At 44.4% G+C, this 27,435-nt stretch overlaps 1 protein-coding gene across 3 annotated transcripts; it reads left to right on the top strand.

Annotated features, from left to right (window-relative positions):
- PDPN (podoplanin) lies at window positions 1-27,171 on the top strand. Of its 3 annotated transcripts, none has more exons than XM_024749825.1 (6): window positions 1-289; window positions 18,296-18,429; window positions 20,743-20,872; window positions 24,217-24,252; window positions 24,801-24,916; window positions 25,484-27,171. In XM_024749825.1, the coding sequence occupies exons 1-5, from the start codon at window positions 1-3 to the stop codon at window positions 24,914-24,916; spliced, it is 705 nt and encodes a 234-aa protein (XP_024605593.1). In that variant the 3' UTR covers window positions 25,484-27,171. The 3 variants fall into 3 exon arrangements, with proteins under 3 accessions (XP_024605593.1, XP_024605595.1, XP_024605594.1); XM_024749827.1 differs by having other exon boundaries at window positions 133-289; window positions 24,801-24,906; XM_024749826.1 differs by having other exon boundaries at window positions 133-289; window positions 24,801-24,912.
- The last annotated feature ends 264 nt before the right edge of the window (window positions 27,172-27,435 follow it).

Here is a 27,435-nt window from a genome sequence, read left to right as displayed (position 1 = left end):
ATGCCGACTCTGATCCGAAAGTTCCCAACTGCAAAGTTTGCTCCTCCGGCTGACGCTGCGGGCGAAGGAACTCGGGGACCCCTCCCGCGCTGGGACTTCTGCTCCCCGCATTTTCCAGCCCCCAGTCTCTCGCTCCATCAAGCGAGGGCCTCTGGCTGTTTCAGAATCTTCCCCCAGCACAGAAACGAGCTGCTCGTCCCCGCAAAGAACAAGTCAACTAAGAAAATGTGGAAGGTGCCAGTTCTGTTCTTCGTTTTGGGACGCGCATCGCTCTGGGTCCTGGCAGATGGTAAGACCCAGCAGGCGGGGCTCCCTGCAGCTGCTGGTGGGGACGAGCGAGCTGGGACTTGCGGGAATGCCCGGGCCTGGTATTTGAGGTTGCCCGGGAGAGCAGAGGGGAGCTGGCAGTGTATGTGTGCGCGCGAGTCCGGAGGACCCGCGAGAACGAGAGACAGCGGCTTTGCTGGTGCCAGGTCGCAGAGGAAGAGCTGAGCGGGGTGCCAGGAGGAGATCCCGAATCCACAGGCAGCAGGTGTGGAGCAGAGGGGGTCTCCCTCGGTGGCGGCCCACCCCCTGACGGCTCCTGAGAGATAGAGTGGAAGGGTAGCCGCCAGGAGCCTTCCACTGGCGGCGCTGGGCTTTCCTACGTGGCTGTGTATCGGAGGACCGCCCATGGCCTCAGAAGAAACTGACCCCAAGGAATCGGAAGGGACAGGGGCCGGGGGTGGAATTCCCCTGTGCTGCGACTGTCTCCCTCTGGGGGGCTGCCAGGTCTTATACCCTGTAGGAGGGCACGCTGGACACACCCAGGACCCTACCAGCGGAGACCCATTGGAAGAGGCCTCCGTTATCCTCTGTAGAGAGGATAGTGTGTGTCGAAAGGACTGAAGTGGAGGGTCCTGAGTGCGTGAAGGCCTATCGTGAACATTTAGGTTTAAGTTCCTTCGGGGCCATGTGTCAAACTTGGCCAAGAGCGCCAATGACTGAGTGTTGGTGACTCCTTAGACCCTCGCTCCACTGGATCTGATGATGGGAGCTCTGCCTGCCCATGATCTGCATCATCTCCTCCCCTTTTCCTCTTTCTCTTACATCTTCTTCTCATCTTGCCTCTTCCTGGCTCAGTGTGCTGTGTTTCTGGCATCCATGCACATTGGTCAGTGTTTAATTTTTCTTGGGTTTTTATTTTTAATCCGTTTCCACAGTAGAGTATAAGCTCCCGTGGACACAGCTGTGTCTTCGCCTTGATCCCGAGAGCCAAACAATATCTGGCACCACAGTAGTTGCTCACTGAATAGTGGTCCAAGGCGTTGTAAGCTAACTTGTGATCTTTGGAGTTGGAGGTTGAGGAAATTAAACTCTTTTTCATTTTCCAGATTGAGGATGGAGGTAAGCCTGGTGCCAGAAGAATCCTGCTCGAAGGGAGGGGTTTGAGGGAGGACTCCACACAAAGACAATTATACCCACAGCCCTAGGGAAGTGATATACGGTCTGTTACCCTCTGCCAGGCCCGTCTGTTTCAGGGAAACTGAGCTGCTCTCTTTGCAGGGCCGGGAGCTATTCGTGGCAGTCCTATCTTTGGAACTTCTCTCTCCAGGGCGATATACATGGCTCTGCGTTTCAGTTACATTTCCTTTTTGGCAAGACAGTGTGCAAATGACAACATTTTGTGCTCAGCGGGGCCAGGTGTGGGAGGCCCCCAAACTGAGCCGCATCCCAGCTCTGCCCAGGAAAGACGGCCGCTGGGCGGCATCCTCTGTTTTCTCCCGGGGAAGGGTTAGCCGTAATTATCTTAAAGACAGCCCCGAATATCAAAGGTACTCCTAAAAAGAAGTGGTAAACATTGTCTGAAAAAAACCAGCCACCCCTAGTACTAGCAACTCGATTGCTAAAGACAGAAGCATCCCCGGACCCCTCCCCTGGGGCTGTGTGTCAATGCAGAGTTGCTGGGTTGCTGGCGAGGATTTGAGGCCCAGAAGGAGGTTTTGTCTGAGCATAATGAGTGAGGCAACTTGAATATGGATGAATAACTTCTTTGAGCTGAGCCATTGTGGACTCTTGTTGGGGAGCTGGGCTGGGGGTAATTATGGTGATGAATTTTATTATCCTTGTCATAGAAGTCTGCTCCCCACTGGACTTCCCTCATCTAGTGTTATAATCTGGTTCAGTTGTATAATCTGGTCCCACGTGTTGTCTCTTGGGATGTTAGTGGATTCAGAGGAGCTCTGCTGTCCACACATCTGGCATTTTCCTCCTTTGTCAGGCCCTACCCTCACTCTGAACTTTCATCCAAAACACGTACACGGGCCTCTTCATGAGGTCGTTTATTTTGTGAAATTCTGAGGGCTGCTGCTTGCTGAAAACCCACATGTGCTTTTCCGGGACCAGTCCACTCAGGATTAATCATGCGGTGAACAAATTACCCTGTGATTTCCCCAAAACTCTTGCCAGTTTCGGATGCTCGGAAATCTTCACAAGTTGCTAAGAGTTTTTGTTGCATTTAAAGCATCTCAGGTCTGTTAGAGCCTTCGTGACGGAGGCTATCTATTCCACTTGGCGTATGAGATCCAAGATAGCATTTAATACAGAAAAGCACATTTTTAAAAAGTATCCAAGCATAAGAAGGCTAAGTTGGGACATGGCAAATAGGGAGGAACCCAGGCTGAGCAGAGGTACACAGCCCCTTCTCGTTCCTCTGGCCTCCGTAATGAGAGGCCGGTGAGTAACTCTATACCGAGAATTACAGAGACCCCAGACCTTGGAGTGACAGTGGATGGTATGGCCAAGTAGGAAGGACACCACCTCTCTCCCTTTCCCATCCCCCACCATGTGCTAGGAATGTCACAGTTCCCTCATTTAATCATCACAAGGCCTTGAATTATACATTATTATCTTCAGAATATGCCAGAACTGGGATTCAAAAAATGGGCCTAACTCCAAACCTCAAGCTTTTTTTTGCTACATTACACACTGAAAAAAAAGGAGAAGGTTGAACTTGAAATTAAAGGTTAACCTTGCTCTAAACTCCTTAAACATGAAAACAAAAATTTTTAAGGTATAAAAAGTTCTACACATTTAATACTTACCATAATACTCCTTTAAACATGAAGATGTCACAGTACCTTAAAATAGGATTCATTAATTCATTCCCCAAATAGTAATTCATCATATCCTGACTTTTGGGGGAGGCACACCTAGCGTAAAGCATGCACTTCAGTCCTCACCAGCAAAATGACGAACGTGTGCTTTAAATTCCACTGGCTTATCTGAATATTTGTCATATTTCTGGCTTCTAAGAGCAGGCATGCCAGGTTGCCACTTGTGGAAATATTACAGGGGAGGATGTAGAGAGAGAAAAGGCTCACATACTTGGCAGTACCCTTTTGAAACTCACTTGAGAAAGCTAAATCAGATCCTGTAAGGCTCTCCGAGGAATCTGCCATTCCTTGGATATTCCAAAGAAATATCCAGTGAGAGTGTTTTGCTGGAAGAGAATCGAATGATTGGGGGGAGCGGGTGGGTTACTGAGATAAGTCTTAGGATTCCCGTGGGGTGGGCAGGAGATAAAAGTACCTTTTGATTGGAGTTCTGAATCTTTCCCTACTGATGTCTTAAAACTTTTTGGGAAAGGAAAGCGATCAGGCATTTTATCTGAGATGGAGCCAGGTTAGGGAACAACCGGAATTCTGCCAACTTTCTCCAAAGCAGGAAAGTGAGGTGACTGTTTCCTTCCCTCTGTCTCACCCCAGTGCCCGCCAACCAGACTGCTCACGGCGGCTGGTCCATGGCAAGCATTCCCTTGAACTTCAACAGGTGAGGATGGTTGGGCTCTCCCACCTTTTCGTCTGGCCGAGTGTCTTTGCCTCGGGAATTGCTCAGAGGAGACGGGTTTAATTCTTTGAGGGGAATCGAGCTAAGTTCAGAGGGAAATTTGCAGACCTGCCCACCTCATTCACCCAGTTGTCTGACAACCTGAAATTGTCAGGGCAACACTAAATTCTATGCAGGGAAAAAAAACACCCACAAACCAAAAAAACAACAAACCTACCGATAGGATAATCACCTTTCCGGAGGAAGGTGTGCTCTCACCTCTGTCCAGAGGGTCAGGGCTTCCAGGGCTCCAGGCAGTAGAGAGAGGTCACTGAGGTCCCTCCCCCGGAGCGGGGGAGGTAATCATTGTCATTGTCACATTTGTAGCAGGCAGGGGAATGACAGTTATATGGAATATAGGTGGGAAGTGGGGAAGGGCCACTAGAAGATGCGTCAACATATTACTGATGAGAACGAAGTATTTCCTGTCATTCATCACGCTGTCTCCATCTGGGTGAGTAAAACTCAGTTAATACAAGCAAAGCTGTGATCCAGTGAATGGTATCCTGCCCAGAGGAGAAGGGAGTCTGTTTGCCTAGAATCTAGACAGGGAGGGGAAAGGAATAAGGACTAGATGACGTGAAACCTGCCTTACCCAAGGAATGCATTTATTTAACAAATATTTACTTACTAGCTTCTTTGTGAGTCAGACAAGGCAAACGTTATCCTTGCTAACAGCTAGTATGCTAGATGTCTTATCTGGTGGCTGTAGGGCTCCTGTGAATTAGGGATCCCTGTTCTTTCACAGTCTGGAAATGTATTCCACCCAATTGCTTCACCCCAGACTTTGTTCTATCTGCGCCAGACAGCATTTCAGGTATTTTACTCTTGAGAAGGGCGCACCTTGAATAGCAAATATGGGTAGAAAGCATTGGGAAACTATTTCCCATTCTAAATAAGCTATTTGACTTCCTGCCCTCTTATGAGCTTGGCTAGGGTGAAACAGTTTCGTCTGAGCTAGATCACCCTGTAATCAGATGAAATTTCTGAATCTGTAAAGCTTAAGGAACTAGATTCTGCATGGGTGGTATTCGTAGCAGTAACTGTATAATAACAGCTGACAGTTACTGAGTGCTTAGTGTCAAGTGCCTTCCAAGCCCTATTTCATTTAATCCACACAACAGACCTACAAGGTAGGAACTATTTGTATTTTACAGATGGGTAAAGAAGCTCAGAGAGCTTCAGTCACTCACACACAGACACAGAGCTAGAAAATAGCAATGGTGAGACTTCACTTCAGGCAGCTCAACCCCAGAGCCCACACTCCGAAACATTCAGGACAACAGCCAGCTGTGCTTAGGGTCGTGGCCGCCAAGGACACTCAGAGACGTCAGCAGGTTGATTTCAAGTTAACTTTTACAGCAGTAAGTCCACTTGTTATTTGTTGCATACATAATTCAGATTGAAGAACTAGACTGACGTTGGGGCACCTAACTAAAGGACGTAATCCCTGCTCCCTTAAACATTTATAGAGCACACATGTTATTAGGAACTTTAAGAGTTAGAACGGAATCACACAATGGGGCTGCAGCTCACACAGAGAGGCAAGGCAGGTGTGTGTGTGGTGTATACAGACAAGGCTGCACAAAAGTCATGTCCTGCGTGGCACACACCATTACCTGCTGCTGCTAGTTTGGAGATGAGATTCTTGTGGGCTTCAGGAGCTGGAAAAACCCTTGTGGGGAAGATGGGACTTGATCTTGGCTGTGAAAAATGGTGGAGTTCGTTGGGCAGGGTGGCAGGGAAGGGCAATCCTGGCAAGAAAGACTGCTTGGAAAAATGTGTGGAGATTAGAACAACCTGGAGTTTGTGTGGGAAGAGGTGTGGGCAGGCACCCAGGGCTGGGAAAAGCCATGAAGGCTGGCTGGAGTCGTGGGTGTCATGGAGTCATGAGTTGGGGAGGGCTGGAAATCAGGGAGAAGGCTGAGTCCGTGTTGAGTGGGAGGTAGACCTTTTTCTGTAGGCAAGAGGCAAATGGGAGCAGATTGGGCCATGAATAGTGATTGCCAGAAGAAAACTTAATGACAAGGACACCACATGGGGTTGAATCTAGTTTATGGGACTAGTCTTGGGGGAGGGGGAGAGTCAGGAGATAAAGAGACTAAGTGTGGTTACAGAAGAAGGGGGCATGAGACCAGATTTGGGGCAATAAGAGCCAGCAAGACTTGTAGCTCAGTATCTCCAGATTTCTTCTTATTTCCACATTTTCTGATTTCTTCTTATTCACCTCTTACACCACTCATCGCTGCTTTAAAATTTTTTATTGATATGTAATTCTCATGGCACAAAATTACCCCTTTACGTTAAACAATCCAGTGGTTTTCAGTATATTCAGAGAGTTGTACAACCATCACCACTGTCACTATTAGAATATTTTCATCACCCCCTCCTCCAAAGCCCCACACCATTAGAAGCTGCTCCCATTTCCCCTTCCCTCACCCCCTAGCAACCACTAATCTGCCTTCTGTCTTTATGGGTTTGCCTATTTTAGGTATTTCATATAAATGTCATCATACAATATGTGGTCTTTTGTGTCTGGCTTCCACTTAGCATGGTGTTTTCAAGGTTCATCCACGTTGTAGCACGAGTCCGAATTTTATTCCTTTTTATGGTAGAATAATATTCTATGACATGGCTATACTGCATCTTGTTTAGCCATTCACCCATTGATGGACATTTGGGTTGTTTCCATTTTGGGGCTACGATGAATAATGCTGCTCTGAACATTCATGTACAAGTCTTTGTGTGGACATATGTTTTCATTTCTCTCAAGTATGTCCCTAGGAGTAGAATTGCCAGGTCTTATGGTAACTCTATGTTTAACTTTTTGAGGAACTGCCAAAGTGTTTTCCAAAGCAGCTGCGCCATTTTACATTCCTCCAACAACGCAAAAAGGTTCCAATTTCTCCACATCCTTGCCAACGCTTGTTATTTTCTATTTGGTTGAGTGGTTTTTTTTTTAAATAGTAGCCATCCTGGTGTGTATGGAGTGGTATCTCATTATAATTTTGATTTGCATTCCCCTAATGACCAATGACGTTGCACTTCTTTTCATGTGTTTAAAGGCCATTTATATATCTTCTTCGGAGAAATATCTATTTGTCTCTTTTGCTCATTTTAAAATTGGGTTGTCATTTTTTATTGTTGAATTCTGTGTGTATCCTGGATACTAGACCTTTATCAGACGTATGAATTGCAAATATTCCTCCCATTCTGTGAGCTGGCTTTTCAATCTCTTGATAGCATCCACTGAGGCACAATTTTTTAAAAATTTTGATGATGTCCGATTTATCTGTTTTTTTCTTTTGTTGCCTGTACTGTTGGTGTCTTGTCTAGGAAACCATTGCCTAATCTAAGGTCACAAATATTTACTCTTATGTTTTCCTCCAACAGCTGTATAGTTTTAACTCTTACGCTGAGGTCGTTGAGTCATTTGAAATTAATTTTTAATGAATTAATCATGGTGTGAAATAGAGGTCCAACGCCGTTCTTTTGCATGAAGATATCTAGTGGTCTCAGCACCGTTTTGTTGAAAAGACAGTTCTTTCCACTGAATTATCTTGGTACCCGTGTCAAAATCAATTGCCCATAAAAGTGTGGGTTTATTTCTGAACTCTCAGTTCTATTGCATTGATCTATACATCTCTCCTTATGCTGGTACCGCATGGTCTTGATTACTGTAGTTTTGTAGTAAGTTCTGAAATTGGGAAGTGTGAGTCCTTCTCTTTGTTCTTTTCCAAGATCACTTTGGCTATTCTTATCACTGTATTTTAATTATTTGTGTACATCTCTTGCTCTTTAGAGAAGAGAGCAGGACCTGTCTTATTCAGCGCTTAAAAGAACATATGGGGGGCTTCCCTGGTGGCTCAGTGGTTGAGAGTCCGCTTGCCGATGCACGGGACACGGGTTCGTGCCCCGGTCCGGGAAGATCCCACATGCCGCGGAGCGGCTGGGCCGGTGAGCCATGGCCGCTGAGCCTGCGCGTCCGGAGCCTGTGCTCCGCAGCGGGAGAGTCCACAACAGTGAGAGGCCCGCGTACCGCAAAAAAATAAATAAATAAATAAAAAGACATATGGTTGGTACGTGGTAAACATCTGGCAGGAGGAAGAGGGAAGAAACACAGTGGCCCAATCCGTTTGGCAGGAATGACAAGAAGGCAGGTGATAGAAATCAGATTGGAGGGATGAGAGATTAGGAACCAATGTGATGAGAAGGAACAGGTGTCTTGTCTAGGAAACCATTGCCTAATCTAAGGTCACAAATATTTACTCTTATGTTTTATGCATAAGGTTATGCATTGTCTTATAGACACAGTGAGTTTGAGGTATAAGTAAGACATCCAATCTGATGTATCTGATGGGTACCTGGGGAGATCGCAACTAAAATGGCATCAGAAATAAGCCCTGGACACAAAGTTTGCTGCCTGAATTCCCCATTCATGGGAACAAGGGAGAAGGATGGCAAGGAGGCTCAGAAGAAACAGGCTTAGGCTCAAGGCCAAGGGCAGATAGTGGAAACACAGCTACATACTGTACATTCCTGTAGGGCCCCATCCTCCTGGGCTCACAGCTGGACTGTCTGTGGAGGATGTCTATGCATGGGTGGAGGGTGAGGTCAGAGCCGAAGGGGCTTCTCTTTTCACTGTTGCAAAATCAGGGCCTGCTCAGCTGACAGCCCTGCGTGAATCACAAGCTCAGTTTCCGAGCAGATGGTGAGTGTTTCCCAAACACCCGATCATCCCATTGAGATGCTGTGCTCCAGGCCAGCGCTTCTAAAGCCCGCTTTAGTTGTTTGGTTATTCAGGTACTAAGCGGTCCACCCTAGGAGTGGCCTCTTGATGCAGGACTGCGGCCCCTGCCAGGTTCCAGAAAAGTTATTACAGAGGTGTTGTTTCCAGTCCACAAAACTGTGAACTCATTTCCTCTTTTTACTGAGAACATTCCGCTCTTGGTCAAGAGAGAAACCTCTCCCCAGGTTGAGTAATCTTGGTTGAGGTTGTAACCAACAGCCTCGAGTTTTGGCATTTGAAGGGTCCTGAGCCCTCTTTGAGTTTGGGGTGAGTGGGTAAGTTGATTCATTCTCCTGAGTCCTGAAAAGTGTAAATATTCATTCATTCATTCATTCAGTTATCAGAGACTGCTGGTGGCTGGGCCATAGACTTACAGCAGAAAGGAACGCTGCCCTCAAGAAGTTTGATAAATTGATAAATGCTTAGTAGGGAGAAAGTCGTGAATGCGGTGTTATCAAGCCCTGTGCTAATTTGGAGGAAATTACTTTCTCCTGGCACCTCGGGAGGGTGCGAGTGGGCTCTGAAGAAAGAGGTGTTTTCCCTGGGCTGTGAAAAGTACGTAGGGTTTGGGTGGGCAGTGGTGGAGATGAGTCGGGGAGGAGAACGAGTGGGAGCTGTGGAAAAGTAACCAATACACAGAAAGGCTGTGTAACGGAGTGGTTAGAGCTGGGCATTTCTTTGGAGTCTGACAGATCTTGATGTGTAAGCCCTGCATCACCCCTTGCTGGCTACATGGGTAGATTACTCTCAGCTCCACCGTCCTCATTTACAAAATGCGGATGATGTCAGTCTGCAAGGCTTTTGTGAAGATCAAAAGAGAGTGCTTGGCACAACGTTGTACACACTCTCCTATAAAATAGTCGCCATTATTAAAATACCTACCTCGTGGATGGTCATGGAGATTGATTGCGAAGATTTGTGAAGGGTACGCACTAGGTCTCAATTCCTTTTCCCCCATCGAAGGGAAGAGAATGGATGTGGTTGGGAGACCTGTCTTATGGACTGCGTGTCCTGCACCTTCCACCTGCCAGTGAGTGGTGTGAGTCCTTGCTTCTGAAATGAAACAGGAGTCCCCAGCCATCTCTGGCCCCTCTCCTTTCTTTATTGCCATGTTCAGCAGCAGAGACTTTCAGAACGCTGCCTCCAGCTTTGGTAGGTGACCCAGAGGGGTCAAAGAAAAATGCCCCTTGGGGCATTGAGCATAACCTCCCCTTCTCTGAAGCCAGGGGATGTTCCCTGCTCCAAGTCTTAATGGGTAGCATTTCTTCTGATTTCCCTAGAGGAACTAGTGACGCTTGTCTGATCTCTGCAGGCTTGACATGTTTCTCTTGATTTTTCCTGGGAGAGGCACACAGCCCCGATGCCGACAGCGGGCAGTCTCAGCCTCAGCCTGCAGGGACCGACAGGACCGGATGCAATGAGTGGACAGGCTGCTGCTCATTAAAAATCAAATGGCAGAGCAGCAAAGTCCATCCTCATAGGGGGAGCGTCCTGTTTTCAGCTCTGCTGTCTCTTTCATCAGGGGAAGGCATTTAACAATTCTTGGGTGAAGCAGGGTGGACGGTGGTAGGAATATTATAAGGTAAGGGAGAACTCAAAAGAAATCTCCTACTTGACTGTAAGTGTACTCTTTCAGTCAGTCACTCAGCAAACATCTGCTAAATATTTAACCATGGTGCCAGGCATGGGGAATATGGGACTCTGTGGGCTGGAGGCTGTATTGTATGGCCTGGAGGAAAATTAAGAGCACATGTGTTCCTGTGGGGTACTGAGTGGTGTGGCCAGACTTCTAGGAGTTGCCTAGATTCTCCACAGCCAAACTGTGATCCAGTAAGCAATTTACCAGGATCCTTGGAAGGGGTGGAGGTAGGTGGGGAAGCCCACAGGCCACATCAGTGATTGTACTGACCACAACCTGGGGTCTGCCAGGAGTTGAGGGTCTGGGTCGGCAAATGGCTTTCGATATTCCACAGAAAGGCTTCTGTACAAGTGAGGATGTGGGCCAGCCTATGGGACCAGAGGGGTCACTCGAAAGATGTGGTAAATAAAAGCAAAGTCCGAACACCTTTCTTCCGGCTGCAGAAACCCACATCATGGTAACGAAAGGAGTGCCATCAAACAGCTAAACTGGGGATGTCTTGAATGGAGATGAAAGGCTGTACAAAGATCTGACTATCTCGGTGATCACGGTGGGTGGTCTGCAGAATGTTGGATAATGTTGGAGGTTGACACCCCTCTGCAGTGTGGGGTGTGTTTACTTTCAGGCTTCTGAGCACAGTTTTGAGACATAGAAAAATAATGTATAAAAGCCAGTGTCTGGGCAAAGAAACAGAAGCAGGCATTTTTGGTTTTGTTTTCTAAATAGATGTTTTGACCTCCCCCTAAAAGCATTACATTCTCCCAAATTTAATTGGGATTATTTGTTTGTCAGTTATCTTACAGTTTCTCCTACAGGGAAAATTCAGAACTTCCTAGCATGTTGCAAGAAAAGAAAAAGAGCATTCTACATTCGATGGCCACAAAAATCATTCCAAGGCCAGACAACATGAAAGATGCCTTAATCTATTTGGCTAACACCACCGGTTTTCTTTGAAACCCTGGGGGTAACTCAGCTTGACTTCTTTTAAAATCAACTTTCCCACTTTAATCTCCAACTGTTGGATTCTGAAGCTTCAGGTCAGCAGAAAGAGGACCACAGGGAACTTCTTCCTTATGTGGAAATGGAAATGGGGCAGAGGCTCTTTACCTAAACTTATGTAGGAGACTTCTGTGGCTGTCCTGATAAAACAAGGTGAAATCCAGTAAAGGACTCAGCATCATATGGGAACATCCTTCTCTTTTCAGTTCACCGATTCATACTCTAAATGTTATCAGGACTTCCCCGGTGGTCCAGTGGTTAGGACTGTGCCTTCTAATGCAGGGGGTGAGGGTTCGATCCCTGGTCGGGGAGCAAAGATCCTGCATGCCTCACGGCCAAAAAAACAAAACAAACCCCAAAACCCATAAAATAGAAGCAAGGGCTTCCCTGGTGGCGCAGTGGTTGGGAGTCCGCCTGCCGATGCAGGGGACGTGGGTTCGTGCCCCGGTCCGGGAAGATCCCACATGCCGCGGAGCGGCTGGGCCCATGAGCCATGGCCACTGAGCCTGCACGTCCGGAGCCTGTGCTCCGCAACGGGAGAGGCCACAACAGTGAGAGGCCCGCGTACCGCAAAAAAAAAAAAAAAAAAAAAAGCAAAATTGTAACAAATTCAATAAAAGACTTAAAAAAATAAAATAAATGTTGTTATCCACAGAGCTGCAGCAAATGGTAAAATGAAGTCTCGCCGCTGAGGTTTCATATTTATTTCTGATTGTTGGGGTAATGACTTCAGATGCCTTCCAGCCATTACCTGTCCAGTTCTTTCCCTTCCCACTGCTCTGTCCTGGTGCAAACACCACCCACTTCTGCCTGGACAACAGTCTAAGTGATTTCTCAGCTTCCGTCTGACGCCGGCACCATACCCGACACCCACATCTATTCCATGGCAATAAGAGTGGTTCCTGGGACTGGGGTTATGTCCTGCCCCCACTCAGATCATCTCCTGGCTTCCTTTCTACTCCAGTTGAAATCAAGACCCCTTCCTTACAGAGTTCCACCAGACTGGCCCTCCACACCTCCCGGGTCTCATTTTCTTACCATCCAGCCACACTGATCACCCTGTTTCTGGAGTGTGTGGTGCTCCAAGCTCATTCTGGGCTTCAGGGTTAGTTAGACCAGCTCTTCACCTACCTGGAGATCACTCAGTCATTCAACAAATACGTACTCTGTGCCTCCCCTGTGCCAGTATCGTAGGCAATGGGGACATTGAGGTGAAACAGCCTTTACTGAGCTTATGTTCTAGTGGGATAGTCGATCAGTGAATATACAAATATTCACTAATATTAGCGTGTGGGGAGGGGAGTACTGATCTCCATGGGTGGTCAGGAAGGCCTCCCGAGAAAGCGCCCTGTGAGCAGGGATCTGCAGCGGGGGTGGGGTGCAGGAGCTCTATCTTGAGATTTTCCCCGTTTGTCTGCTTGTTGTGAGCACCCGGACTCCACCACAACAGTACCCAAGTCCACGAGGGTGGAGACCTCACCTGGTTCACGCCTCTGTCTCCAGTGCCCAGAATGGGGCCCAGCATTTAGTAGGTGTGCAGTAAATATTCGAGGAGATAGAGGTGAACCTCGGGAAAGCTCCAGTCTCCATCGTTGCTGCTGCCTTTGTTTGTAGAAGCAAGAGAACCTCTGCTCTGAGAAATACAGCCTTTGTAAGGCAGATCACACCTGACTTCTAACATGCCACTTCTGGGTGCCTAGTCCGAGAAGGGGACTCATTTGAGGAAACAGAGGTTGTAGTCACTATATAACTTGATTGGGGGATTCTAACGGATGGGATTTCATAAGAGAAGGTGAGATGCCCAAGGAAGCAACTGCTTCCGACAACCAGGATTATAATTTTTTTTTTTTTTATGAAGACATTGGATACTATAATTCAATTTATTTGGGTGCATAATTTACATTTTTCATTGTTAATGTAATCTTATGTTAATCTTCTTTTAACATCTTTATTGGAGTGTAATTGCTTTACAATGGTGTGTTAGTTTCTGCTTTATAACAAAGTGAATCAGCTATATGCATACATTATCCCCATATCCCCTCCCTCTTGCGTCTCCCTCCCTCCCTCCCTATCCCACCCCTCTTAGGTAGTCACAAAGCACCGAGCTGATCTCCCTGTGCTATGCGGCCGCTTCCCACTAGCTATCTGTTTTACATTCGGTAGTGTATATATGTCCATGCCACTCTCTCACTTCGTCCCAGCTTTCCCTTCCCCCTCCCCGTGTTCTCAAGTCCATTTTCTACGTCTGCGTCTTTATTCCTGTCCTGCCCCTAGGTTCTTCAGAACCTTTTTTTTTTTTAGATTCCATATATATGTGTTAGCATATTTGTTTTTCTCTTTCTGACTTACTTCACTCTGTATGACAGACTCTAGGTCCGTCCACCTCACTGCAAATGACCCAATTTCGTTCCTTTTTATGGCTGAGTAATATTCCATTGTATATATGTGCCACGTCTTCTTTACAGGATTATAATTTAAGGGAGGATGAGGGTGGGGGTGAAGAGGAAGGATGACAGAACCCAGGATGGGTGGGCATTTTCCAGGCAACAGCTGCCATAGAGTCACCAAAGGGTCTTGGGGCCAATGAGCAGGCAAAACACTTGGCTTTGCATCCACTCACTGACCAGGCCGACTTGGCAAATCGTTTAACTTCTGACCTTGTTAAAGAAAGTTTTTCTGGCACTCGTTCAAACAGCTGCAAAACTTTATTCAAGACTATTGCCATAGGGGAGAGAGATGGGGCTCAACTTCAAATACTGTAAGGACAGCTGGGGATTTGTAGCTAAGGAGCAGAGTGAGGGGCAGTGGATAGAAAATTATGAAGAAGAGACCTCAAGGGTAGGGGGATTCTTGCTAAACTGGCCTAACAGGGTTCTTGCTAAAGGCAGTCCAGGGACTTAGACATCAAAGGTGGGAGATGGGGAACTTGATCACATATCGAGGGGTCGAGAGATTGTCTCTAACCTGAACTTAGCAGGGTTCTTGCTGAAACTGGACTCTGCAATGATGGACACGGAAGCCCAAGGCCATGGTCTCATTGAGAAGAGGGCTCAGAGGAGCCTCACTAAGGTTTGGTCAAGGAGGGCCTCTGTCAACCTCACCTTCCTCATCTGATCAATGGGGACAAAAATGCCCAATGCAACCCACCTTGTGATATAAAGTCAGCCTGAAGACGTCACGTAAACCCTGCATTGCTGAACAAATGGGAGAGAGGGTGTGCTGTAATGCTGTACCTCCTGCCCTCAGCAGAACCTATGACTCAGAAAGATGTCAGTGCACTTCTGTTCGAGTGTGGCGCCCTCTCCTTGTGCTTGCTCTCTGCACCCTGTTTTATTCTAACTACATCCCTGGCACAGAATTAGCTCAGCGGTGGTCAGCTGATGTGGAGAGGAAGAGGGAGATGGTGGCGAGGGGAACACAGATTTAGGAATCAGTTCTGGAAAGAGTCTGCAGACAGAGGGCGGAATGTAGGGGGCATGGGGGCAGATGGCAGTGCCCAGGTCATTTAGGCTGGTCCTTGTGCTAAAGGTTTCTCCCAATACCCTGACACAGTATTTGGAAGAAACCATTTGTCTCATTGAGAGCTAGTTTTGAAGCAGAGAGGAAAAGAGGAGTTATTGCAATGACAGTTTAATCCTTGGGGGAAAATCACATTTATATTCCCATTTTACATCACGCTTTGAGATGAACACAAGACAAATAGAAAGAACCTTAAGGAAAATATAGATGAAATTTACATAATCTTGAGGAAGGGTTTGTAAGTGTGACATCAGAGGGACAAAACAAGCTTAATAAGTTTGACTAGTGAGGGACCTTGCCACTTACAGAAGAGACATGCCAATTAGTAAAAAAAAAAAAAAAAAAAGATGATTGTAGCATCTATTCCAAAGAATACATTCTTAAGGCATAAAGAGCATTTAAAAATTATTTAAAAAGGTGAATACCATAAGAGAAAAATGGTCGCAAGAGAAGACACTCCTATCAGCCAGCAAACAGATGGAACAACTCACCAGCACAAATCAGAGAAGTGTAAATGAAACCACAAAACTGAAAACACTTACACAAAGGCTTTTAATCAAGAATTTGGGACTGTTGCAAGGCAGTCACAGTAAGAGTGTGGTTTAATATTCCATCCAAATTCTAAAGTATTTTAAAAGAAATGCCATCCCATAAATGTATGGAAACTAGAATAATTTCTTTGGAGCCATTAGACTTTAATGCTAAGATAAGAATGATTCATAATTAACACTTTTATCCCAATAAGCATCTCTTCAGTGCTCATTTGTTCTCAAACTTAGAAACCTTAAGATCAAATCAAATTATCACATCATCTTCTTAGAGGTAGTACCTTTTTAAAGAATAACACACACACACAAATTCCAAAGCAAATGGATGCCTTACAGCTGTATTTTGGAAACTTCCATTGGTTCTGACCGGCAGGCTGGAGGAGGCTGGGTGTGGCAGGAAAAAGGTGTTCATGTGAGCATAAGGGGACACCGCTCCAGAACAGACTCTGTTATTGTAGGTTCATCGCTGCACTTATATAAACAGTTGTGCGTGTTGCCTGTGCACACGCGTGTCTTAGGAAGAAAAAAAGGATTGGGGAGCAAAGGCATCAATACATGATTTGAATTTCACCATTCAAGAGAAAAGGATGTCAAATGCTGGCTGGAAACTCAGCAGCTGGGCTCGTAGGAACCCTTCACCCAGGAAAGCCTTCAGCTGAAATAATGAGAGGGAGAATTGAGCATCTCTTGTTAAAGATCAACTTTCCCATGGAGCAAAAAGAACTCCAGGGCAGTGAGACAAAAGAAATGCCTCTTAATCATGAGTGTCATTCATAAAATGTCCTTTGTCTGTTCAGAGCAATTTTAGTCCTTGGGTCTGTGGGCCAAGAGTAGAAAAGAACAAGAAGGAGTTTTTATCAAGTTACGCTTTCAATGAACTGAACATTCTATGAAAGAATTCAAACTAACTTCATTCAGTACTTAATTTGTTTGACGCAAGGGTGGTTTGATTTTGCTTTTTAAAGTTAGAGGATGCCGTATAGTAAGTGATTTTGCTGAACACTCCAGAAAACATTTTTTAAGTGGATGGTCTGTTAACTGAGTTCAAACCAGGAGTGGAAGAAAAGAAAATAGGATGCTTAGTTTTTTAATAAAGACTGCTTGCCTAGCAAAGGGATATTCCCCCTTGAGCTTGATAGCTACATTCAACATTCGGGACTTCCCTGGTGGCGCAGTGGTTAAGAATCCGCCTGCCAATACGTGGGACACGGGTTCGAGCCCTGGTCCGGGAAGATCCCACATGCCGCGGAGCAACTAAACCCGTACGCCACAACTACTGAGCCTGCGAGCCACAACTACTGAAGCCCATGTGCCACAACTACTGAGTCCGCGTGCCACAGCTACTGCAGCCCGCGCACCTAGAGCTCGTGCTCCACAGCAAGAGAAGCCACCACCCCCCACAACTACAGAAAGCCCGAGCGCAGCAAAGAAGACCCAACGCAGCCAAAAGAAAAAAAAAATACATTCAACATTTGCTGAGATCATGGTCATAAATCCTTAGCAGGAGCCCCCAGCAACCAGCCAAAAAGGGAGGCGATCCATTTGCAGGCACTGAGGTATTCAGTTGTTGCTAACTAGTGAAAGCCCTTCCCCCCACCCCAGATGAAAAATAAATGCATATGCTCGGGAGGCTCATCCAGAACGTCGATTGGCAACACTGGATTAGGACCCTCAGTGCAAAAACAAGGCTCATGGAACAAGAGAATTTGCTCTAGAGGTTTCCTTCCTCTCTGCATCAGCAAAAAAGCTGTGATCAGATATTTATTAGCTGTGACTTTGGCTGAGCCATCTAAGCATGGGAAGAATAAGGAATCTTAAGGCAAGGGCCAGATTGCTCACTTAGGCACTGTCTAGATATGAACATCTGCCCTTCAGTTAAGCACGTAAGTCTCCAAGCACCCCCTCGCTCTTGCTCCTGGGCTGTGTGCTCACTTATTTTGCAACTGCAGTTAGTCATGGAATTTCTTCCAGAGCCACTCGAGTCTGGAGAGGGAACCCATGACCGATGAGTCAGATTTGCTTTAACTTGTGAAGGGTTATTTGGTGAGTTGAGATGGTGCTCCTACCAGGTCAGGATTAGCTCTGACCATTGCGGTAGAGGGTGAAGAGGCCACTTCTAGTTCTCTCCCGACTCCTGGAATTCAACCTGCAATCCCACCCCACCCATCCCCTCCTCCTCTGGAAACCTTTCTCATTGGCACACAGGGTCATTCATCTAGTGCTAATGCAGAAAAACCAGGGCCAGGGGCTGTGAGGTCTCTCTTTAGTACAGCTCTGGGTGCACTAGAAGTTCTCTTGGTTATCTGGGCATCCTTAAGTACATTACTGATCTCCCCTGGAGGCGATAACCCCAACCATAAAAGAGGAGGTTGAACTCTGTGTCATCTATGAGGTCTGTGGTCAGAGCCAGTGATTCTAATCATTCAAGCAGACAGCGGTCTCAAAATGAAATGCAGAGTGAGATTGATTTTAAAAAGAAGGAGGACCTGCTTTTGGACATTCTGATTCAGTAGGTGTGGGATAGAGCCTGCTAATTAGCATTTTTAGAAATCTTTCCAGGTTATTCTTCTAGGTCTAAACGATATTCTACTGACCGGAATGCATTAATTCATTGTATGAAATGGCACCAGGAAGAATCAGGTTCATTATTGAAAAGGCAAGGTGTACACCCCCCATCCAGCATACCTCAGTGGGATACCAGGGAGGGGCTGCCTGCTTCACGTTTTTATATGCCCATCTTCCTTACTTTTACAATGGAGATAACCAGGCAGTAGTATGTATGTAGAATGGTTTGTGTTAAGCCAGAATGACAACCCCCCTAAAAAGGAAAAATACCCCAAAGAAATGAAAAGAAAAGAATCTGACTGAAGCTGACCAGTTTGGTCTGCCCACATGATTCCCACGTCGAGGTCTGACTCAGTCTTTCCTTTTCAGGCAGCACGGTCCGGCCGGAAGATGACATGACTACAGGTGTGGAAAATACCAAGGCGACCCTGGGTGTGGAAGATTACATGGTGACACCAGGTGCCAGTGGAGAGCCCCATGAGTCTGCTGGCTTGACAGCTCTGGTGAGTGATCACATGCAGGGCTATTTATTATATGTATGTGGTCACATGCAGGGATATTTATTATATGTACGTGATCACATGCAGGGATATTTATTATATGTACGTGATCACATGCAGGGATATTTATTATATGTACGTGATCACATGCAGGGATATTTATTATATGTACGTGATCACATGCAGGGCTATTTATTATATGTATGTGGTCACATGCAGGGATATTTATATGTATGTGATCACATGCAAGGATATTTATTATATGTATGTGATCACATGCAGGGCTATTTATTATATTTATGTGGTCACATGCAGGGATATTTATTATATGTATGTGATCACATGCAGGGATATTTATTATATGTACGCGATCACATGCAAGGATATTTATTATATGTACGCGATCACATGCAGGGATGTTTATTATATGTACGCGATCACATGCAGGGATATTTATTATATGTACGTGATCACATGCAGGGATATTTATTATATGTACGTGATCACATGCAGGGATATTTATTATATGTATGTGGTCACATGCAGGGATATTTATTATATGTATGTGATCACATGCAGGGATATTTATATGTACGTGATCACATGCAGGGATATTTATTAGATGTATGTGGTCACATGCAGGGCTATTTATTATATGTATGTGGTCACATGCAGGGATATTTATTATATGTACGTGATCACATGCAGGGATGTTTATTATATGTACGTGATCACATGCAGGGATGTTTATTATATGTACGTGATCACATGCAGGGATATTTATTATATGTACGTGATCACATGCAGGGATATTTTGTGACTGACTTATTTCAGCATGCTTGTACATAATGTCCCCAGTGTTCATCCATATGGTAGCATGTGTAAGGATTTTTTTCCTTTTGAGGTTGAATAATATTCCATTGTATGTACACGTTTTCTTCATCTGTTTGGATTGCTTCTAACTCTTGGCTATTGTGAATAGTGCCGCTATGAACATGGTTGTGCAAATATCTCTTCCGGACCCTGCTTTTAATTCTTTTGGGTGTACACCCAGAAGTGGGATTGCTGGATCATATGGTAGTTCTATTTTTAATTTTTCTAAGGACCTCCATTCTATTTTCCGTAGTGATTGCAACCGTTCTACCAACAGTGCACAATGGTTCCAGTTTCTCCACATCCTTGCCAACGTGTTATTTTCTGTTCTTTTGATAGTAGCCATCCTAACAGGTGTGGGGCAATAATCTCATTGTGGTTTTGATTTGCTTTTCTCTGATGATTAGTGATATTAAGCGTCTTTTGTACGTTTTTTGGCCCTTGCGTATCATTTTTGGAGATTTGTTTACTCAAGTCCTTTTGCCCAGGGAACTCCCTGGTGGTCCAGTGGTTAGGAGTCTGTGTTTCCACTGCAGGGGGCATGGGTTTGATCCCTGGGCAGGGAACTTAGATCCTGCATGCTGTGTGGCACAGCCAAAAAAAAAAAAGACTGGAAGTCAAGTCCTTTTGCCCATTTTTTTAAGTCAAGTTATTTGATTTTTTTGTCATTGAGTTGTAGGAGTTCTGTATACTTTAATCAGATATTAAAGTATATGATTTGCAAATATTTTCTCCCATTCCGTAGGCTGCCTTTTCACTCTGGTTGATTGTGTCCTTTGATGCACAGATTTTAAGTTTGATGTATAGCCCCATTGATCTATGTTTGTTTTCGTTGCCTGTGCTCACAAGCATGTCTGTTGAATGCTCCATTGGCGTGAACTTTGGAGTCAGCAGAACCATTTCCAAGTCTTGTTCTGTCGCTTGTTAGCTCTGTGAGCTTGGGCATATTATCTGATCTCTCTAAGCCTGATTCATACTATAGGGCTAATAATAGAATTTACTTAGGGGTTTTTGTGGTGTATATGAGAAGGTATTTCGAGGGCCTGGCAAATAGTAAGCTCTTAGTAAAGGCTAACTATCGCTCTAACTGGGGAAGGAAGGGCATTAAAAATAATACAACATAGTATGTGCCAAATAAATGTTACAGGGGAAAAGTGCCATTCAAGTTCAAGGAAGAGAAAGAATTAATGCCTCGTGCCCCAGTATTTTCTGAAGAGTTTAGACCTTAGGAAGTCAGCGTGCTAAACATTTGGCATTTACTTCAGGATTTTACTCCTATCCCCATTCTTGTTGTTTCTTTATGTTTGTTTTCTTGTTTCCACTTTAAATTCAGGTCATCATATAGCTTATACATTTATGCCACCTTAAATCCATTTCTGTTATAAGGCAGAGTATAAAGCATTAGGTTTTATTTCTGTTTTGCCTCATTTACATCTCCAATAGATGCCGACAAGAGCAAAGAGCACAACAGAGGATCACAAAGAGGACCTGCCAACTGCAGAAAGCACAGCCCACTCCCAAGGACAAAGCCAGAGCACCACAGCCCTGAATGTGGCAACTCGTCCGTCCCCGGGTAAGAAAACCAGACACCCCAGTAGGGGTTGATCTTCTTTTGCCATCATCAGTGTGTTCCAAAAAATCCAGGAGCAAATATAATAATCAATGGGGCACATATTGGAATGCAACCCTAAGTTTGAACCGAGCTTTCTGTGAAATACAAAGTTCAGAATTCTTATCTATTGGTTTGCTGACCACAGCTTTCTAACCTTACATGACAACTAGTGATAATGCCTCCACAAGGGCAAGTTAGGTAGCTACGGGTGTCATATTGCTGACCCTAACCTGATATCATGCCACACTAAGAGCTTTGTGTTGACACCCAAAAGCGTGAAACGTAAGCCAACCTATGTAAATCTTAGTAGAATCTATGCTGACGTTTACCACCTTACACTGAGTTCATGTCTGTACACAAAGAAGCAAGAATCTACTCTAAACCAGTCTTACCGGGATTTGGGGCTGTGCTTGTGACTCACAGTTGGTACCTGCAGCGGAGTGAATGGGACCCCATGAGGTGAAACGCTTTAGGGCAACTTTGAGTCTTTGTCATTATTATGAGGTTTAGACCATCACTAATGAGCATGAGGAAAGATCATTGCCATTACAACTTAGCAGGAGGGAAAAGAGCCTCCTATTTCCAGCACTTTCTTAAGAGAAATTCAGTTGTTTGGGATATTTTTAAAATATACCTTATTTTGTAGTAGATAGGAGTGGAAGAGAAGAGGAACTAATCCTCTAATAACTGCCATGAGCGCTTGCTAACTCAAGCAATTTTCTATAATCATTTTATATAGTTAGGTGTTTTCATCTTTAAATGAAAGCAAACATAAGGACCTTCCCTAAAGCCGTGGTTCCTGAAACCAGTTGCACAGCTGAACACCTAGAAAGTTATTCCTTAACTGTTTAATATGCATTTCCAGACCCAATCGCCAATCTGGTTTTAAAAACTCTGTAGCACTTCTGAAGATTTTTTGAATGCGTTATATTTGTACACCCATGTTCACAGCAGCAGTAGACACAGTAGCTAAAACATGGAAGCAACCCCATCATCCATGGACAGATGACTGGATAAACAAAAATGTGTCATATACATACAATGGAGTATTATTCAGCCTCTTAAAGGAAGAAAATTCTCACACATGCTACAACATGGATGAACCTTGAGGGCTAAATGGAATAAGCCAGTCACCAACAGACAAACGCTGTGCGATTCCACTTAGATGAGATACATAGAGTAGTCAAAATCATAGAGACAGAAAGTAGAATGGTTGTTGCCAGGGCTGTGCTGGAGGAGGGAGTGGGGAATCGGTACAGTGTCAGTACACTGAGAAATGGTGAAGACAGTAAAGTTTATGTTGTGTATTCTACCACAAAGATAAAAAAAGTTTTGTAACATGCTTTGAAAATAAAGCCTACGGTTACTCCAAGATGCTAAAGAAATGGTGAACATTAAACACCAGAGAGAACCAAATAGGGCTAAGCAAGGAAAGAATCGTCAATATATTGATAATTGGTCATTGGAAAGCATTTCAAAATTTTGGAGAAGCGTCGATCATTTGTAACAAGAGTTCACAGCTAATGAGCAGCAGAAAATGGAGCATTACAAGTTGACTAGTTTTTATAGCATACCAGGAGATTTCTCCTATTCCTTAAAAATAAAAATTCTCGATTAACTGGAAAATACTCATGGTTACTCTCTTGTCCTGTCCCCTACCCCACCCTTTCACAAAAACTGTGATTATGGCACATTCCCACTTCATGCATCAGTGTTCCAAGAAATTTTCACATGTGAGTTACAATGTAATTACAAACAATTGGTTTTTTAAGAGGTCATTTTATTAGGGCAGCAGATGTCTCTCCCATGAAACGCCCAAGTTTGACGATGTTCATATGTATGACACACTTGCATGATCACAGTCAGTATAACTGGGAGGGAGCTAGGGAGTACAAGACCAGTAAACTCTAATTTAGTAATGAATCTTCCGCAAACTTTATTTTCGGTAATGTATTTCCTGACAAATGATGTCATTGATGGTGATAATGTTATGTTATGAGCCCAGTATGCAGCCGCCATGTTAAGACACGATAAGCAAAAGACATGACCTGTCTCTACTGGTAGTTGGCAGCCAGGTATAACATTTAGGGAGTTGATTTGATGACACCTTTGTCCTGGGCAGGCTTCAAAACCAGCCATCTCCCAGTCTCCCAACTGGGTTGGCGTGATCAGCTTGAGCTCCACGTAAATGCTGTAGAGCTGTGAGTCCAGCTCATGCAGGGAGAGCTGGGTTCAAGGACCCATACCCTGGGGCCATCTTGAAAAGATGTCTTCTTTTTGAAGATGGATTTGGTGCAGAGTGGATGACTTCTTTCCAACTCAACCGTTAGAAAAAGAAAGCATCGTATAGCTGATGGTTGGCTGGTGTCACCTTTGATTCGGAAAGCTTTTGGATATCTGTGGTATTTTGCCAATTGTGAACTAAGTTTCTAGGGAAGGGCCTGATTGCATCACTTCTCTCCGTTGTCTCATTATATCAAGGCCTCTTGACTTCTTCATAAACACCTACCACCCAGAGGAATGAAGGACTCAGTATACAAAGAAGTTGATGGGAGAAACAAAACAAAAGGCCTTTATTTTTTAATAGAAATTGTGTAAAATTACCTGAAAGAAACTCACAGTTTTATTACTTGCAGGAAGGTATGCATAATTAAACAACTTCACATCCTTGGTAAATGAGAATATTCACATTGTAACTATTGGATTAAGTTTAGCTGCAGATAGAAATCCTACAATAATAGTGCCATAAATTCAAAGGGTATGTTCTCATTAAAATCATGTGCCCTGTAAGATCTGGATCTTGCTAGGAAATTGATATCACGAGGCAAATCACAGTCTTGACCACAACTTCCAAAACATTTTGCTCTCAGAATGATGTTTCTTCAAAATAGACCTCATCACAATGGGTGAGTTTTCCATATGGTCTTGACATTGCCCGAGAATCAAGGGGCTTAGATTCTTTTGTTACCCTAACTTCTGAAGTCTTTGACTATTTATTTAAGATCTCTGTGGGTCCGTTTCCTTGACACTGTTCTCTACAGTGGGTGAGAAAAAAAGTAACCTCCACAAAAGAACTACAGACCCATAGGTGTGAAGAAGCATTCATAAATTCAATAATAATAGTTTTGAAACAAGATCATGTCAGAGCTTGCTTAAAACTCCCCTGATCCAATTTACTTAAGAAATTATCCTCTTTGCTTGTGTTTTGTTACCTTGCATTTATGGTAAATTCATCTTCTGCCAATTGTTAAATTATAGTTACTAAATCCTAATAATTCTATATCATTACGTCTCTCTCTTTATAGGGAAAACAGATGGAGAAAAACCAACAGTTGAGAAAGGTGGGTTAGATTTTGGTACCAAAATATTCTTATGTTTTAAAAAAGGTCTCTTTGAACTTAATCTTTGTGATGAATTACATTCTTTCCTGGATTGTAGTCAATGGGAGCAGAATACAAGCCTTCTGAGAATAGGTTTCAAACCTCCTTTAAGAGAGAAAAGCCCGTATTTGAAAATGAGCAAACTGCAAATGAGTCTATTCACTTAATGACAGCTATGGAAAATGGTGTCATATCACAATTTATCATTCCTAAGAATGAAAATAGGGGCTAATTTAGTAGCTGTGTGTACACAAACGCTACCCGGTAATTAACAGTGAAGCCACCTAGTAGGAGTGGTGTGCTTGAGAGATCCTGAGACCCAGAAAACTTTCCGTTCATAATATGAGATTAGAATAACCCAACATTTCTCCCTTCCTAAGTCAACTCCCACTGAATACAGGAGAAACAACATAGAACATCATTTGTTATCTACAGTGGGCCAGTGGCATTGTTTATTGCTGGTGTATTGTTTATCTGGGGCTTATGCTTTTTTTTTTCTTCTCAATCAGGTGGCTTGTCAACAGTGACCCTGACTGGAATCATAGTCGGGGTCTTACTAGCCATTGGATTCATTGGTGGAATCATCACTGTGTTTGTTCGAAAAATGTCAGGAAGGTACTCGTAAGTAAATATCTTAGGCCCGTGTGATAGGTAAATGAGGGCAACCATTTCCAACCTTTGAACTAATAGAAACCCCCAAATAAAGGTCGTGTTCAGAAGCCACCAGCCTCCGTAAGCACTACATCTGAAGCTTCCTCAGAAGAACCTGTGTCTACTTGGGGCCTTATAAATTTCCAGGAAAGTGCCAGAGATGGCTCTTTAGTTGACTTCCATTGAGATCTCACCAGACTTGACCTCTTGTCTTAATTTTCCAACTAAGTGAACTTGAACGAAAACCCATCTGTTGGGAAGATAATATATGATTGGGTGGGGAAGGATAAATGCTATACAACTGGGGGGTCGAGGGATACAATTAGCAACACAGTTGCAGAGTTATGTGTCTGGAAATGCCCGGGAATCTGACCCTGGGTGTGAGGACCAGGCCTGGAGGAGGGATGAGCAGGGAGAGAAGAGCCCCATAATCCAGAACTGGAAGACGTAGACAAAGGACAATAGGAACAATGACTTACGGGATTACCAATCACAGTGCCAGTAAAAGGAGTGACCGCCACGTTTCTCTTTGTTTTCACAGGCCCTAAAGAGCTTAAGAATTGTGCCCTCCTGCCAATATGTTTTTAAAAAGAGAGTTTCCGACTTCCCCCTCATGCCTGACCGTGTGGAGGAGATGACCTGTGGAAATGCTTCACCACTCCACTCAAAATCCACGGTGATTCCTCCACTTGCCAAAAGTAATGGAAGGAAAGAGTATTCATAAGACTTGCTTCTCTAAGCATTTGTCTTTTGAAAAAAAAATTGTTTTAATATAAGTTTTGTATAAGATGATTTAAAATGCATAGAAAACGGAGCAAGCTATGTCATCTGATGTGTAACTAAGGTAGACAATATAATTCAGTCGATGTTAGAAACTGAAATCATGTCTTTGTTCTGATTGTTCTCTCTTGTTAAAACGCAAAGGAATTTGGAAATATTTATACCAACGGCGTCCTTGGGTGTAAAGCTATGTCAGTAAGTGGCATAAGCATTTTGCAGTTTCTGATCTGTTGAAATGTATACATTCCAGTCTAATTGGGTCTGTTTTTAAAGCCTGATTTGGGGTGAATAATCAAGTAGAAAATCTAAACTTGCATATGTAATGAGCAACCGCCTTTCACTGGTCTGGGTAAATCATTTCAAAGGCGTCTTTTAGATCATACACAGAAGTCTGTACTTTGGGGAAGGCATTTTGTGTCTCACAACAAGGGCACCGACAGGGTCTCAGTGTGCTCGGCTGCCTGCCCCAATGATGACTGTATGAAGCAAAGGTTTGCTTCTACCTGCCCCCTTCCACCTCCCTCAGATGATGGGGATCCAGAGCTAAAGGGGTGACCTTCTCTCTTCCCCATGACACAAGTCCTCCAGATTGGCTACTTCGCTCTGGAATATGAGGATCTCAGCCCTGGATGCCGAGGAGGCTGCTGAAGGCCCAATGGTGCCAGAGGCTCAGGTGTTCCAGGAACCAAGAACCACAGTGATCCCCAAACCCTGTGTGTGCCTTTGAGAAAGAGAACCTGCCGGTTTCCTAACGTTTACTTTCTGCCTCGGAAGAAAGATACGGGGATACTGATTTTTAAAAAGCAGCTGGATTTAGAGAATGAAAGATATTTCTGGTCTTCCTGAGATCCCACATACTTCTGTGGGGTCACAATGGACAGTTCTGTCTTGGCACCATCCAACTCAGGACATTTCTCCCTATAGGTGAACTGAATTCTTTCTCCTACACAAAAAATGTTTGTACTGAGCAGACGCTGTATCACAGTTGTGGTTGCACAGTTCTGATAGCCTCTAAACTTGTACGGGTTCATAAAACAGGAAAAAGTAAAATTATCAGTCTACTTTGGCATGGCCTGTTCCTCTACCTTTTGCAGGAATGTGTGGATGTAATTTTAAACAGTGTGCTCTAGTGTCGCTCAAGTCCAGCTGGTCCACCAGCCCAGGTTCCATATTTGAACATCAACTGATGGGGAGAAGGGTCTTTGGAAGAACTTTACGAAATCTCTTAAATATCCCCTGTATCATCGCTCAGATTCCTGAACAGGAGTTGGGAATAATGTTCGTTTCATCTTTCCTATCCTCTCTTTTTTTCTCTCACTGTGAAAGATAATAGTCAACCCCAAGTCACACACTGGACCCATCACCTGCTGGGACGGGACTGTGGGTTTCCTGGTCACATCTGTGTTGGTGCTCAATGCAGTGTAGACATGTTTTGAAATGAAACAGATGATTGCGTATAACGATGAGTCAGACCTTTGACTGGGAATCTTGATCAAGTCTGGATCACCCCTGAGAACATCTCCATATAAAATTACATGTTATATAAACATTCGCCTCTTGGCTAGATTGGGAGTGAATTATAAATGGGTATAGGAAGTACATCCATGGGAAAGAAATGTAACTATACATTTCACCCAGAGCTCCGCCGAAGTGGGGAGGTTAAGGTCAAGTGGAGGAATCGGAGGAGAAGTGGCACCTTGGCACTACTTTTGT

Source organism: Neophocaena asiaeorientalis, unplaced genomic scaffold, assembly GCF_003031525.2.
Source record: "Neophocaena asiaeorientalis asiaeorientalis breed wild unplaced genomic scaffold, Neophocaena_asiaeorientalis_V1.1 scaffold275, whole genome shotgun sequence".
Taxonomy (NCBI): domain Eukaryota; kingdom Metazoa; phylum Chordata; class Mammalia; order Artiodactyla; family Phocoenidae; genus Neophocaena; species Neophocaena asiaeorientalis.
This window is presented reverse-complemented; position numbering and strand designations above follow the sequence as displayed.

Excerpts from the sequence above, each read along its gene's own strand:
- PDPN (XM_024749825.1), top strand. The coding sequence starts at position 1 with ATGCCGACTCTGATCCGAAAGTTCCCAACTGCAAAGTTTGCTCCTCCG. Across the intron at positions 20,873-24,216 it reads GGCAACTCGTCCGTCCCCGG|GGAAAACAGATGGAGAAAAA; the intron begins GTAAGAAAACCA and ends CTCTCTTTATAG. Across the intron at positions 24,253-24,800 it reads AAAACCAACAGTTGAGAAAG|GTGGCTTGTCAACAGTGACC; the intron begins GTGGGTTAGATT and ends CTTCTCAATCAG.